The 16,580-nt window shown below is 39.3% G+C and overlaps 1 protein-coding gene across 2 annotated transcripts in view; it reads left to right on the top strand.

Annotated features, from left to right (window-relative positions):
* COL5A1 (collagen type V alpha 1 chain) overlaps positions 1–16,580 on the top strand; it is a 315,926-nt gene that overhangs the window by 98,130 nt on the left and 201,216 nt on the right. For both annotated transcript variants that reach the window (XM_069069226.1, XM_069069225.1), the window contains exons 3-4: positions 3,377–3,590; positions 5,087–5,249. In XM_069069226.1, the coding sequence (XP_068925327.1) occupies positions 3,377–3,590; positions 5,087–5,249 (377 nt within the window). The remainder of the gene's footprint in view (positions 1–3,376; positions 3,591–5,086; positions 5,250–16,580) is intronic.

The following is a 16,580-nucleotide window of genomic DNA, read 5'->3' as shown; positions in this document are numbered from 1 at the left end:
TAATGCATCCAATAATTTTCCTCACTAATGCAGTATTATTTCATTCAATGTGTATTTATTGGCCACCTACTGTGTGCCTGGAGCACTGAGCAGGTGTTGTAGTCCCATCATTTGGTAAAACTGAGATACTACAGAGGGCTTCCTGAGTGATTTAACTGAATCCCCAGATGAGAGTTATCCCAAAGTGTTACATTTCCCCAGCAAAATAAAATAGGAAGCATATATTTTTAAAACTACAATCATATTTCCCAGCTGTATAGATGCCATAGATTATAAAACGTACCAGTTAAAATACCATGCACATGTCAGTGCATAGAATGGACCATTTCTAACAGTGACACTAAATCCATTGTTATTTTGCCAAGAGACAGATTAATGTTAAACATAATTTATCCTTTCAGTTTATTTGAACTGAACAAATTCGTTACCATGGAGATTTTAAAAAGAGAGAGCAAAAGAAACAGCATTTTAATGAACTGGCAACATATCTAGGCTAGTGGAACTGAGCTGTATATCATACTTGAGAATGTGGGCTCCATAATTTTCCAGTACCTTTCCTTATCCCAAACAGAAACGTGTCTGGAATTAACAGGATATAGGAGTGGTATATAAAGTGAGAGACAGATGAACCCCATAAAACATGGAAACAGGAAAAGCAATGACAGTAGAGCATAATTGGCTGGGCTTTTGTGAAACATAGGCATTCACTTCAGAAATGTTTGTGGTCTGTCAAACTGTATCCATTTATTGTTTAACTCATTTTTCCCCAAAGCCTTGGAAACTTGCAGAGGCTAAATGATGCCTTGTAAAGCCAGGATTCAGAATAACCACTCAGGGAGGACTTTTAAAAAAGTGACTGGTTTACCATATCTAGACAGGTAGCAGAAAATAGATTCACCCACCATATGTGGTACCCATCAAGACTAGTTCTAGGTCTCTCAAAGAGCAGCATACTTGGGACTGCTGGCATAAGTGTGTTCCTGAATGACAGCCTACCACCATTATTAGGATGAGTGATAGCATCCTAAGTTGAATCTTCAGTAAAATCAGATCTTCTTTCAAAACTTCCCTTACTATGTGAACTTTTTCATATACTTGCCCTGTTGATTAAGGCAGGGTTACTAGAGGTTAGGAGGTTAGTCTATGCCATGCACCACTGCCAAGTTAGCTCTTTACCTCATTAGCATGGGGCCTTAACCAACCAACTACAGGCAACTTCTCCATGAGTTCACCTAGCTGATGGTCCATGGCACAATGGTATGGAAGGTTGAGTGAGTCAACCACATAAACATTTGGTCTCTGTTGAATAGGACTACAGAGTTGATTTTTTTTTCTAACCTTGACTTTACGTACTGATTTTAAGAAATGATGTTCGTGTTTACAGCTGTGTTTTGGGGAGATTGACTATGGTTACCTAGGTGTGAAATTTTATGTGATGTCTCCTTTTCCTTCCTTGAAAGCTGAAGAAGTCAATCACTCTGTGTTAAGTACAATAATGACCTAACTGGTGCTTTGCATGGGACTTGTAATCTCTTCCTCTTCCTCTTTAAATCTTAACAGACCATCAAACTCTCTTGAATTCCTCTTTACCCTTCCCAACTATGCACCCTTACCCCAGTGTGCAAAACTAGGTAAGGTACCCTGTCAGAACTGCTATGATACTTAATCAGCAGAGGGCACTAACACATCATCTGCAGGGATGTGCATTACCAAGTTGATCCTAACTTTCCTACCCTGCAGAGTGTGATGAGGTTTTGGGGTCCATTAGGTTCCTCAAGGTGAAGTTTTCCTGTACTTGGAAAACTGAATGACAGTAATTCAGAAAATTGATAGTTGTGGTTTACTAAAGTACTCAGCCAAAGGCACCTGCTTCTTTCTTTCAGTAATGGGTTCCTTAATTGACACCTTGTTATAGAGCCCTGACTATCCCTGGCCAACTCTGATAAGCAGAGGACAAGGCTAATATTTCTGGCTGAATACCCCTGGATTTTCATAACTCTTCCTTAGCTCCCTTTTGAAACTAAAGCCTTTGAAGAAGGACAATTTATGTAGCAAATGATGGAATTCCCCCTCAAGATTAACACTAGGAACCCTAAGGTTTCTGGTTAAATTAACTGATGGAATGAAGGCTATTGAGAATTCTGGAAGCATACAGAGCATCATCTGAGAAGGATGGCAGGGCTAACTTAAGAAATCCTGGGGTAATATTTCAGTACTTACAGAATCTTTGATTTCATTAGCCTGAGCACTCCTTCCATCAATGTCAATTACAATCTTCAACCCCCTAAATAGAAGATTCTTCTCCCAGTGTGCCTTTTTACAGGCTATCCCCCACACTTGAATGCTTTCCCTTTTTACCCCCATCTCTTCGTATCCATGGCTCTCTTTAGGTCTCAACTGAAATCCCACTTTATGCAGGAACCCTTTCCTGTTCATCTCTGCTACTTACCTTTCATTAATTCTTTATGTAACTAGCTCTTTGAATGCTGTCTTCTCCATTAGAATGTGAGCTCCTTGGGCGCAAGGACTGTTTTTGCTTTCTTTGGATCCTTAGTATTTAACAGAGAGCCTGGTACCTAGGGATGCTTTTTAGATTGATTAATGGTGGACTGAGTCTTTATAAATTGCTGTGACTGGTGCCAACCCTTTGGGACATATGCCTCCCTGAAGATAGGAGGGCTTGTCCTCAGATGAGAGACATATAGCTCATTACTGGGTCTATACTTTGAAGCCTTTCTTTTTTGTTTGGGAGGACCTACTAAAGCTTGGCCATTGGTGGTATAGCCTTCAAGAGCCCTGATACAATAAGATTATGTGGAAGGACCTTTTTTCAAGGCCTAGGCAATATACTATTCAGTTCAATAAACAGCTAGCTGTTAAGCATCTGTTGTGTATAGTGCCTTGTGATGGGTACTGGGAGAGTTGCAAGACACAGTTCTTTCCCTGAAGATGCTTATAGTATAATATAGTGGGGGGAGGGAAAGGGGAAGAAGAGGGAGTAAGAGAAATACAAAGATATAAAATAATGCTATTGGAAACCAGGGTTGACTTAGCATTATATTGGATTTTTTTGGCTTTGACACTATGGTGAAGACTACGTGTCGATTAACTAAGGGCTGATGAATTCACTGTAGGCCACCTTTGCAGCTGTTATGAACCAGGCCCTCTCTTATAAATAACACATTCAGTGTTATTCCAATAATAGTATTATGGCCTCTCTCTAGGTTAGTTCTATTCACAAGTGTGCTGAAGAGGTTACCTTCCATGGTGTCGGCTGTGCTGTAATGCACCAAAAGACAAGGGCTACCCTTCTTGGTTTGTTGAAAGAATTGACTGTTGTGACATTGAAATCTTGCTTGTTTGTTCTTTGTTTCAGCTTCATCATTTCCTGAGGACTTCTCCATTCTTACCACTGTAAAAGCCAAAAAAGGCAACCAGGCCTTCCTGGTCTCCATTTATAATGAGCAGGGGATCCAGCAGATTGGCCTGGAGATGGGCAGGTCTCCCGTCTTCCTCTATGAGGACCACATGGGGAAACCTGGACCAGAGGACTATCCACTCTTCAGGGGCATTAATTTATCAGATGGCAAGTAAGTGAAATTTAGAATAATCAGCCAGTGGATTTTTTCTAACTATAATCACTGGATCAATTAATTCTACCCAGTAGTTGTTGGGGCATATTTAGCACACATATGTGATCATAGCTCACATATATTTAGCACTTTATGTTTACAAAGCACTTTCCTTGGAACAATACTGTGAAGTAGGTAGGTGGCACAATTATTATTACAACAGTTTCATAGCTGAGATACTTAGTGGTTAGATGACTTGCTTGAAGTCACAGAACTATTACATGTCAGAGCCTAGATCTGAGTCCAGGTTTCCAAATTCCAACTCCACCAGTCATTCTACCTTACCATGTTGTCACAGCAAAATGATCTATGCTCTTCTTCTTAGTATATTTGATAATATTGTATAGACTTGACAATGTAATTCATTGGAAATAGTATTGGGTTAGGAGGCAGGAGACCTGAATTAAAGTCCTAGTTCTGTTATTAGATGACTATGTATAAAATTAGAGGGTTGGATTAGTTATCTTTTAGTTCTCTTCTAGAATTTTAACACTTTATGGTTCTCTAAATACATATCCCTGGAAAGTGGCAGTTTGATTTTTGTGAGTTATATAGATCAGATCAGTCATGGTATTTTTTTAAGTTACATAAAGAGATAAAAGTAGGATACCTTCTGGCCCAACCCATACCTTACCAGGAATCGCTTCTATACACACAGGGTGGCCATTTCTTACCCAAACTGTTTAGTCTAGTGTTTAGAGTTATAATGATAAAAATAAAATGGGTCATTCTGCTACTAGAAAGATGACACTGATTAACCTACCATCAGAAAGGATTGTGGGGGCAGCCAGGTAGCTCAGCAAGTAACAGCACTGGCTCCAGTGTCAGGATGACCTGGGGATCGAATCCGGGCTCCGACACTTAGCACCCACCCAGAAATAACTGGCCGTGTAACCTTGAGCAAGTTACTTAACCCTGATTGCTCATAAAAAAAAGAAAGGATTGTGACTTGATTTGTTTTTCTAGAAATGGGGATGGGGTACTCTGAGACATTCACACTCTCAGTCGATCCCCTTTATTAACACTGCATATATTTGTGGGAAAGTGGCTTCAGTTAGGTTGTAGGATTATAGATTTTGAATTTTAGGGGATCTTAAAAGGCATCTTGTTCAACCTCAAAAGAGGTTAAATGACCTTCCCATGATTCCATAGCTAGTAAAATAGCGGAACTAGGACTTAAGCTGTGGACCTCCAACCCCTTATCAACTGTACCATGCTCTAGGCTATACCTAGGGAATAGAATGACCAGAATTTGGGTACTGGGCATAAAGTCTTTCATAGACACTTACGACTACTAGAGATAGATGTGCCCATTACAAAACACCTGTATTAATACTTAGTATAGTTCTTTATTCAGGGATCCTTTAGGCATAGATTGGTCCTCTCCCTCCTTGCATAGTGCATGGGGAATGCCAACTTAAGTTTAATGAATCCATGGGTGTTATTTTTTGCAGGTGGCACAGAATAGCTATTAGTGTTCAAAAGAAAAATGTGACTTTGGTATTGGACTGTAAAAAGAAGACAACCAAGTTCTTGGACCGGAGTGACCACCCCATCATTGATATCAATGGGATCATTGTATTTGGCACCAGGATCCTGGATGAGGAAGTGTTTGAGGTAAGAGGAAAAGCTAAAAAAGAACTAAGTTTATCACACCAGTTGACTTCTTCTGATCCAGTCAGTATTGACTTGTGGAGATGTGTCTTGAAGTTTGTCCCCTTGAAGAATGCCCTATCTCAGGAAATCGGCTTGTGGATTTGTATTATATATCTGCACATTTACTGAGATTGTTGTAGTTTAGTTTTCCATGGGCTATAGATAAGATGTAGTGGGTTAGGTTATTTTAGCACCAGGCTTGGCGTTAATACCGTAAGAAGAGAACTTCTAGATTCTACATCAATTTGAGATATTAAGTAGATCCGTTACACTTAGTGTGACTATTACCAGCCTAAGCTCTTTCAGTTTACCAAGAGTCACCTAGAACAGTATTTCTCATCCATTCATTGCTAGTGTAAGGACCTCTTTGCTGCATGAACTCCCACATGAAATGTTAGTTGTACTATTAGTATCCATTGACTGATAAGGTAAACAATGACAAAATGCTACTATGATTTCATTATCATTTTTAAATGAATTTGTATTTTATTAATCAGAACAATATTGACATATATTTGAAAGTTGTAATACATATATATTCAGGAAATATCATTCATCTAGTCTACAGGAAAACAATAAAAAAAAATGACTACTTGGTATACCTGTAGTTTCACCAAGCTCTCATAAGAATTGAATGGCCGCTTGGCCCTCAGGTTGTGAACCACTGACCAAGTTGTACTTTACAGAACTTGTGTGTGTGTGTGTATGTGCAACTGTATGTGTGCATTTTATATATGTGTTTGTATGTCAGGAGGAGGTCAGGACCCATGATTTTAATGGGGAAGAGAGTCTTCTAGTGTGAAGACTCCCTTCATTGATACAGTTTGGCAGCTTTCGTATTGCTTAGAGCCTCAGAAAGTTGCCTGGGGACTTGTCCACAGACACATAGCTAGTATATGTTATCTAGAGGTAACATTGGCATCCAGGTCTCCTGGCTCCAAGGCTGGACCCTTTTTCCACTATGTCATGATGTTTCTCCACAGAGCATCAATCTAAAGCATTAATTCTATAAATTGTATTACCTTTTCATTGTGAATGTGGGTCTACAAGTAGTTTCCTCTCCGAAGAGTATCATATTGGCAAGATTGTCTGGAATCCCACATAGAGTCAATGGTGGATTTGTTTAGGTTTTGAAGAAGTTGGACAAATTCTGGGATCAAAAGAGCCACACTGTATCAGTTATCAGGAAGGATTGTTATTATTGTTTAAAAAAATCATTGGTGGGTTATAGACTTTATGCCTCTACCATCCTCCATATCAAGGATGAAAAGAAGGTGTGTCCACCAAGTTGGAATGCTCCAGTCGTGTCTTTGACACAAAAGGATGCAGACTGGTTTTTCTTTTACATCCTGGAATGCCAGACTGAGATCACACTGGAAACCCTCTCTTAATAAGAACTGGATGGAACAGCTGCCAGGCCAGGCAGACTGCTAGTCATTTAACCACTGCTCCTGGTTGATCGAGTGTCTGAGATGGGGTTACCAGAAATCCAAGCATCCTCAGCAGTGAGTCATATCCCATTCAGCTGGAACTGGGTTTGTTGCGGCTTTGTTGCTTCTTTGTGAATGGATACTGGTGATCTGATCTGCAAAGGCTACACTTAGCTGCCCACTGTGCAAGAGGAATAATACGTGTGCACATTCTGTTTCTGTTTAATTGGTAACAATATCCATCCCCTTGTGGAGAATGTAGCTGAATCAGCCCAGAGGACATTAGGCATGCAAGTAGAACTCAATTTCAGGTATTCTCATCCTTAGCTAAAGCAATTTCTTTTTGTTTTCCATGTCCTTAAAATAGCTAACCTAGCAGTCTTCCAGGCAGCTTTCAGTTGTTTCTCCCCTTACAACTCAAATATGGGCAGACTCGAAACCTATGTGAAACAACTGTGGCCAGCTCTTTTCAAGTGGAAATAGTTGTGTTTGAAGCATTAGGTGGTGGTGGTTTGGGAGGCAGCGTTCCATGGGGGATGATGGGTGAGCTGGTTGAATCAGAGGAATGTCTATGGTTTTGGCCCCTGCTTGTACCTCATCTGCTAGGGGAGGTATTCTCAGAAAACATTCTGCCATGGTGGTGGGGGGGGAGGGGGCAGGTGTTCTCAGATCCTGCAGGCGTAACACAGCTGTGCATGTTGCTGGGGCACACCCATTGCACATGCTTCTGAAAATATTGGCTCCACTGCCATAGTGATAGAAGTTAACCAGTGTGGGCATGCCCTTGTTAAAAAGGAGGTCGGGTAGGCTACAGAATCCCAGCCTAAATTTTGGAATGCAGAACTACCAGGGATTTGGACTAGATAAATGTGAAGGAACTTTGGCATGACCAATAACTCTGTTTGTTCATAATACCCATGTTGGTGATTACTGCAAAAAGTCACATCTTAAGGTAGGAAAAATACTTAAGAAAATCAGGTAATTTATTGTTATGAAACTAAACTTGAAAAGCTAGATCACTTTTCTGATTTCCTAATGGTTAGGGAGTGCCATTTCTGAGTATGTACAACTGACAAATTAGGAGGACCATACCACTAAGCTAAATTCAATGAAGGCTTTAAACCGTAGCATTCCATTCATCTTGTCACCCATCTTCTTTCTGTCATTTCCCACCAAAGTAAAGTTTCTTGTGAATTTCATTTTAATATTAGAAGGAGAAATTATAAAAAGCAGCTCATGGAAACCTTTTTATTCCTGGTGGTTGGGAGAAAAAGTCTAGGAGTCTGTTTAAAGTTAGTTATTCACAGTAAACTGTTATTTCTAGGTATAGACACCAGGGTGACTAAGAACAGAGTAGCAGCTCATTGCTACAGTGGAACCTGGAAAGAACAATTTTTGTAAACCACAAGTTCTTAATGGTATGTTTGAGGTGTTTTCTCTAGTGATGAAGTTTCCTGGCTGTTAGAATTCTGAATTAGAAAATTGGAACCTTCTTCTTAATGAAGAGAGGTGGAATGTGATGAAGCTGTTAACTGCTTTATGCAATCTTTTCAGAAAAAAAGGAAGTGTTGAGGATGAGTGAATTCCTCAAATAAGATTGGATTTTGTTTTTTATATTTAAGGGAATCAACTCTCTAACCACTAGTGGGTTCAAACTTCTTCTCTTGCATCAGGTTAGATGCTGACTAGTCAGGGATACAGTGTTTTATGGTGGGTAGTGCAATAGATTTGGAATCAGAAAGACCTGGGTTCAAATCTTGCCTCATGTACTACCTTTATGACTTTGGTCAGGTCACTTCACCTTTCAAGGCCTTAGTTTTCTTATATATAAAATGAAAGGTTGGATTTTATAGCCTCTGAGATTCCTTTCTGCTGTAAATCTATGACCCTGTGATTCTAGAGGGGATTCCTGATCATTGGATTAAATGACCTCTGAGCTTCTTCTCATATCTGCACTTCAAAACCAGATCTTTAAGGGAAGAGAGGGAAAGGCTGGTGAAATCTCAAAGTATTTCTTTAACGACTACATATTTCTCATAGAAGGATGGCTCTTCCTCATTAAAATTCAATTAGTTCCTGGGCTATGTGGAACTTTCAGTGAGGGCTGAGAGACTCTGGGCACATTTGATAGTAGGCCAAGTCTTTGGTCTGTCACATACAGGCTGAGTGTTATGCAACATAGCTGTCCTCTAATGGGGGTTATGAAATTTTAGAAAATTTGGGAAAGGCTATCATGACCCTTGGTATATATGGCCCCACAGAAGCACCTTTGTTATTCCAGTAGAAAACCACTAAGAGGAGGAGGGGAAAACTCTCCTGGATGAGGATAAACACTTTTCCCCTGTGCTACCTGAATCCTTCAGCCCGACTCTTATGTCTTCAGTGATACCAGACTTCATGCCTCAATATTTAGATACAAAGAGTGGGGAGGTATAAGGCAGACTCAAGTCAGCCCCGGAGTCAGGAGGACCTGAGTTTGGTTCTGGCTTCAGACACTTAACACCCACACAAAAAAAAACTAGTCGTGTAACCTTGGGCAAGTTACTTAACCCCAATTGCCCTCCAAAAGGCAAAAAGAAAAAAAAGAAAAGAAAAGGTTAACCATTTCAGAAGTATTCATATTTTGAAAGGGGAATTATGCAAGTTAAAAAATGAAAAGAAAGAAAACCCAATCTTTTGTAATTCAAAAGAATGATTCTCTTAATGACAGAATTTCGAGCATCTGGACAGACTGATGGAGAAAATATTTTAGGGTCTGGGGGTGTTTGTGCCATTTTATAGTCACATCTTATGGGTAGCTGTAATGATGACCTTATTTTGTACCTCTTTTAACTGGCTGCTATGTCATTCATTCATTTTGTCAACATACATCTATTGCCAACATGTAGACACTTGGAGCACTCTGCTGGTTGTGGGAAGACATACAGCCCCTACTCTCAAAGAGCTTACAACCCAGTAGAGTAATAAGACAAGAATAAGTATAAAAATAATAATAGCTAACATGTATATTGTATTTAAGTTTACAAAGCACTTTACACATGATTTCACTGTTCCTCACAATAAACCTGTAAATTAGATGCTAATATTATTATTCCCATTTTATAGGTAATTAAACTGAGCATAAGAAAAGTTAAAGGACTTACCCAGGGTCACACAGTCAGTACGTATTTCAGGTTTTCCAGTGCTCTATCTATAATGCCACTTGGCTACCTCTAATATGTAATATACAATATTATGTGATAATTTCATTAGGGAGGTGCAGTGAAAAGTGCTGATGGTGTCAGAGAGGGAAGGTCATTACCAGTCAAGAGGGATCAGGGCAGTGGTGGATGGTCCTAAAAACTAAGAAAAAAGTGAATCATCTCAGTTTTCCTGAAGAAGTATCCTTCCATTTATGCTGTAGATATCTTGTATTACATACAAATATTATTAGTAATTGTATTACATGCAATTATTTACATATCTTTCCTAGAGAGAATGTAAACTCCTTGAGTAGGAGAGAGGCTAGGGGAAGGAAGAAAATTTAGAACTGAAAATAAAATAAAATTTACTTAAAAGAAAAATGTACATAAACATTTTTCATATTTTTAAATTCAATTTTATTTAAAATGATCAGTCATATATATGTTATATACATACATGCATATACTTTTGTATATGACATCGTGTGTGTGTGAATACTTTGCCTTTTCCTTCTTCAACTCCTTTTACAGATGAGGACACTGAGGTAAACAGGGTTAAGTGACTTGCCCAGGTTCACACAGCTAGTAAATGTCTGAGACCAGATTTCAACTTAAGAAGATGATTCTTCCTTACTCCAGACCTGGTCTTTTTATCTGCTGTGCCATCTAGCTATCCATAACAGGTACATAGTAAGTGCCTAATAAATGCTTATTGGAATGGCTGACTGATCTCATTGTCTAGTGTGGGGTCCATTTGAGTTCATCTTCCACTGGGCAATAATCACTACACATGGAATAGAATGTCAGTGTACCACACACACACACACACACATGCACCCCAGATTAAATAAATGGAGCTTAAAATTGGTTATTCCATTGTTCTTCTTTGTTGCTCTGATATGATTTTGGATTTGGCTTTCTTCAAGTCCCAACTAAAATCTCACTTTCCACAGGAAGCCTTCATGATGTCCTGTACTTCTAGGGCTATCCTTCTTAGATTATCTGCAATTTATTGTGTGCTACGTTCTTTGTACATAGTAGTTTATGTGTAGTCTCCCTTATCAGACTGTGAGCTCCTTGAGAGCGGAGACTATCTTTTGCCTAGCACTTAGCACAGTGCCTGGCACAGAGTAGGCATTTAACAAATGTTTTGTGATTGACTAATCATTTAAATGTGGTCCAGCTGGTGACTTTACTTGGGATGCGGCATCAGGCTTGACTCTCTTCCTTTTGAATGGAATGTGCTCCAATGAAGAATGTTCTGAAGCCGTGGTGTCAAACTCAAACTAGAAACTGCATACATAAGGACCCTTGTGGGCACACATTGATTTGGAAAACTACATTTGAACATTACTTATTTTCTATCATATTTTTATTTGGAGTGTAGAATATCTATCAATTGCATTTTAATCTTGTCTGGGCAGGACTCGAGTATTACAGGTCACGTGTTTGACACTTCTGAAGAGTATGTGTGTGTCTAATTTCGTACAATTTACATGGTAAATTACACCCTCCATGTAAACAGTGTGCATTCAGTTCAGATCCTGGTGGTAATAGATTCCCCAGTTGCTGTGGGTTGGAGATACGTGGTGTGGGGCAAGAGTATCAAACTTGCTACCCACAAAGCATCAATAGTGGCAGAACTGGATTAAAATGTAATTGGGAAATGTCTAACAACATCAATAAGAATATAATACAACATAGATATTACTAATTTGTGGTCTCTTTCTAAGTCAATATGTGGCCCTTAGTTTCTATTTGACTTTGATACAACTGGACTATGTGCCTCTCCCTGACCTAACTAACACTAGTCTGAGGAAAATCTCTTGAGTCCCAGTAGGGACAGAGGGGTGCCAATGGGGTCTGGTGTAGGGCAAATCTTGATTCCATCAAAAAGTTAGACATGGGGTCTTTGGGGGACTTATATTTTTGGAAATACTGAATTAGTTGCCTAGACAAGATATAGTGTCCTGGAAGATTATAGGAAAGAGGGGGGAAAAGAAATACCTCAAATTAGGTGGTTATTCCCCCCCCCCACTGGCAAAGATCAAATATTGACTGGTTATCATCACTAGTAGGTTGAAGTTCTTGCTCATTCAGTTGCCCGTCTTTATAGATAACTAGCCATTGGGTGACAGATAGAATTAGAAAACTTATCATCACGTAGAACCAGGTTCTTTCATTCTTTGTGGGAAAAAATTTGAGAAGTACTGAGAATTACACCAAATATCTCCCCAGATAATTCCATCATTAGAGTCATTCTTTTGGATCCTAAAGGCTTCAGAAACCTCTGGACAGGATAATACCTGAAGCCGCTGTGATGGGTGTATTTGTCAGATATTTTAGTCTCAGCTGGGAGGATATTCCATAGAAAAGGCATCCAGGAGAGAGCAGATACTAGAGAGAAGAGAGGATCACAAAAAGGAGGAGCTTGGAGGTCACCAAAGAAGGCTTTTCTTTTCTAGCTCAACTCTGGTTAAAGTAGAAACCAATCTATTTTTACAATTGATGGGTATGTGAGGCTGGGTTTCCATCTTTCTCTCACATGTTTAGTCAGTGCCCTGGACTAATCTTTGAGGAAGAAATGAAATCACACACATACATACATACGCACACATGTGTATATATACATATTATATATAAAATACATGTATATAAATATACACACGTGCATGCAGATATCCTATACATACCAATGTGTGTGTATGTGTGTGTATATGTAGTTCTTTCACCCCTGTGGTTTTACCATTCTATATCATTGTTAGTCTTTATATATTGTACTGTTTGTTTTCCAAACATAGTGCTACCCTGCCTGTAATTGTGTGTATAACTGTATCTGTATCCTCTCAGTCTCTGTATCTCTATCTGTGTCTGTAATTGTAATAGTATCTGTATCTCTATCTGTAGATATGTCTGTATCGCTCTATGTCGAAAATCTATGTCCATGTCTTCTATATCCATACTCATATTCACATCTATATTCATATAGATAGATAGATAGATAGATAGATAGATAGATAGGTAGGTAGATAGGTAGATAGACAGACAGATAGATAGATAGAAAGAGTGGGAGTCTCTCTCTAAGGCTCATAGAGACCTCTGACCTCTCTCTAATGCAAAGGACTCTTGGATCAAAGGAATCCAAGGCACTCCTGCTAGTGATGCTAGGACCAGGCCCCCTGAAAACCTTCCCATGAAACCCCAAACTACCCATTAAATGGCAGAACTAGATAGGGAAAATTAAGACCCTGATTTGGCTTGTTTATTAGATCCTCATCATAGCATAAGGTCATGAAGTCTCAGAGCTAGTATAAGATTCAACACATTTAGTCTAGTTCCATAAATATTTACTAAGGGTCTACTATGTAGAGAGGACTGTGGTAGACAACCCCTGACCTTATGGAACTCACAATTTGATGTACAAATAGCTATAATACAAAATAATATGTAAGCACAGGAAAGGGAACAAGCAAAGTGAGACTTTTGTGATATTTGAAGAGTGAAAGGTCATTACCAATATGGAGGGCAAGGGAAGGGTCACGGAATAGGTATCATGTCAGTTGGACTTTAAAGTATAGACTCCACAGGGGGGAAATGTGGGGAAGGGAAAGGTAGTGGTGAATTATTCCAAGCACAGTAAACACTGAACTGAGTCATGGAGGGACAGACGAAAATGTAGAGCATTTGTGAGGTGGGGGAGGAGGTAGTCCACTTTGGCTAGAATTTAGAATAGTGTCAGATAAAACCAAAAAGGTTAGGAGGTGCTAGATTGTGGAGTTCTTGAATAGTAGACAGAGGAATTTGAACTTTTATCAATAGGCAGTAGGGAACCACTGAATAATTTTAAGCAAAGGAGTGACAGCCTATTAAGGATGGGTTACAGAGAAGAGAGGACCTATTAGAAGTCTATTGGAAAAGCCTAGGTGAGTGGTAATGAGGATTTGTACTTGGGGTAATGGCAGTGGGAAAGGAGAAGAGGTAATGAATAAAACAAAAGCCCAATCTGTAAACATTTATTAAGTACCTACTGTGTGCTAGGCATTGTGCTAAGTGCTGGTGATACAAAAAGAGCCTCAAGGAACTCATAGTCTAATGGAGGAGTTTATAATTAATCAAGAAGACTTGGTAACCAGAGGTATATGAAAGGTAGATGAAGTATAAAAAAGAAAAAGAGGAAAAAACGAAGGTCTTGAAGGTAGAAATGTGATTGGTGCCATTGACAGAAATGGCAAAGTTAAAAGGAGAGGCAGATTTAGATTGGATATGTTGAGTTTGAGATGCTGGGTGGGACAGCTGGGCAGAGATAGCCTGTAGGAAGCTGGAGCTACAAGTCTGGAGGAGATTATTATGTGGAAAGTACTAAGCCTATATAAGTACATACTGTAAGTTAAAAGTAATGACTTTCTCAGCTGACCTTCCAAAAACACAGAAGGAACCGATCTTGGCCTTTCCAATGACTTCTCCATAGGTCCTTTGGATAATCCAGCAATATAACGTGAAATTTTCCCTTCCTATCTTGCCAAATAAAGTGTAGAACGCAGCTGTGGTTATCCCAAGTGTGTTTGCCTCACCTAGGTAGTTGGAAGAGAAGGAAGGTGCAGTATGGTATAGTAGAAAGAACACTGGATTTGAAATCTGAAAGTGACTTTTAAGCTTGGCACTGTTGCTTAGTACTTGTGTGATTTTGGGTGAGATACTTTACTCCTCTGGGCCTCAGTTTCCCTATAAGCAGAAGGAAGGCAGGGTTTGAAGTAAGGATCTCTAAAGTTCTTTACAGCTCTTGAAAAGAAACTCCTCATTAGACTATAAGCTTTTGGCTTGTAGGTATTCATTACATTTGTATTTCCGGCATTTAACACAGTGACTGGCACATAGTGGATGCTTAATTAAATTCTGATTGACTGGTTGATTATTCCATGTAAGAACACATATAAAATAGCTTATTTCTGAATGACTGTAGTTGAGGCCAGAAGATGGCTCATTGGAGGTCAAGGTCAGAGAGCTGGATATCAAGGCAAGAGGTGACTCCCTGCCACTGATGTAGAAGGGAGCATAGCTCACCTATTTGATTTGCTCTTTTATGAGGCTTGGGAAGAATGGGGGCAGAAATCAAGACCTGGGCCATAGAGGGAGCACAATTTGGGTTAGATAGAGCCAGTAAGTTTCTGGGCCAGGAGCCAAATCTGCTTTTAAGCTGTTGAATGTTTCAAGGAGGTAACAAGACCAAACAAATGATAAACTTAGGTTTTCTCAGTACAGATCCAGTGTCCTGCAGGAAATATAATGGCATCCAATTGAAGTAACGGTTCACTCTTATGTCTTCTCTCATTTTAAACATTTGAAAAAATGAAGTGGCTGTGGTAATCCCAGCTTCCCTTTTTCCACTGGCCTGACTTTTCCATTGACATATTCTTTCCTGGAATTTCCCTTCCCCAAGATGGGATTTGAGGAGGGGAATAAATTGCTGAAGAAGCAATTTCTGGCTAATCCACTCTGATGAGCTTGAATTTTCTTTCATCCATGAAGAATTCCTTTTGGAACAGAAGCAGACTTGTTCCAAGATACTTTGAAACCATTGTCTAGAGAGAGTTAGTGGTGTGTGTGTGTGTGTGTGTGTGTGCGCGCGCGCGTGTGAGTGCACAAGTAGTATTGTAGAGAAAGTACTGGATTTGGAGTCACCTGGAATCAAATCTTAGCTCTGATACTTATACCCTCTGTAACCTCAGGTAAGGCACTTTACCTTTCTGAGCCTCAGTTTCCTCATTTGTCAAATTTCATATCTTAGTATATGCAAGCCCGGAGAAATGAAATATTTCACCCAATAAGTAGCAGAGCCAATATTAGTATCCAACTCATGTTTCCAAATCCAATATCTTTCCATTACGCTATATTACCTCTCCCATTTCAGCTATCCAGATGGAGTCTGCAGACTTGGGAACTAAATGATATTTAAGATTATTACCTACTTTATACTCAATGGCTAAATATACATATGTTGTTAGGTTATATTTTAGTATGTGTAGTATGTTGTATTATATTATAACAAATATACATGAGGTGTATTGAGGCAATTAAGTGGCACAGTGGATAGAGCACTGGGCATGAATTCAGGAAGACCTGAGTTCACATCTTGCTTTAGACATGTATTAGCTATGTGATCCTGCACAAGACACTTAACTTTTCTCAGCAAAATTTCCTCTTTTGTAAAATGAGGAGGTTGAGGGGGCGGCTAGGTGGCGCAGTGAATAGAGCACTGGCTGTGGAGTCAGGAGGACCTGAGTTCAAATTCAGGCTCAGACACTTGACACAAAAACTAGCCGTGTGACCTTGGGCAAGTCACTTAACCCCACTTGCCCTCCCCAAAAAAAAAATAAAATGAGAAGGTTGAACTCCATGACCTCTAAGGTCTCTTCCAGTTCTAAATGTATAGTCTTATAACATATACATTTTTATAAACCATATACAAATGAGTATTGATATTTACATATATACCACATATATATGTATATATTTATTTCTTTATATTTCAGTATATGTCACACATACACACATACACACACTCCCACCCCACAGTATGGGAAGGAGGATCACTTGGGGTAGGGAATTACATTTCTGTATAAGAAAAAAATGTTTCAATCAAGCATTTGTTTACTACGTTTTTGTCAACTTCTATAACATGC

This window comes from Petaurus breviceps, unplaced genomic scaffold (genome assembly GCF_028583685.1).
Source record: "Petaurus breviceps papuanus isolate PSGF00001 unplaced genomic scaffold, PetGlider_PUasm1.0 90779, whole genome shotgun sequence".
In the NCBI taxonomy this organism is placed as follows: domain Eukaryota; kingdom Metazoa; phylum Chordata; class Mammalia; order Diprotodontia; family Petauridae; genus Petaurus; species Petaurus breviceps.
The sequence above is the reverse complement of the archived record's forward strand: the minus strand, read 5'-3'. Positions and strand labels throughout refer to the sequence as shown.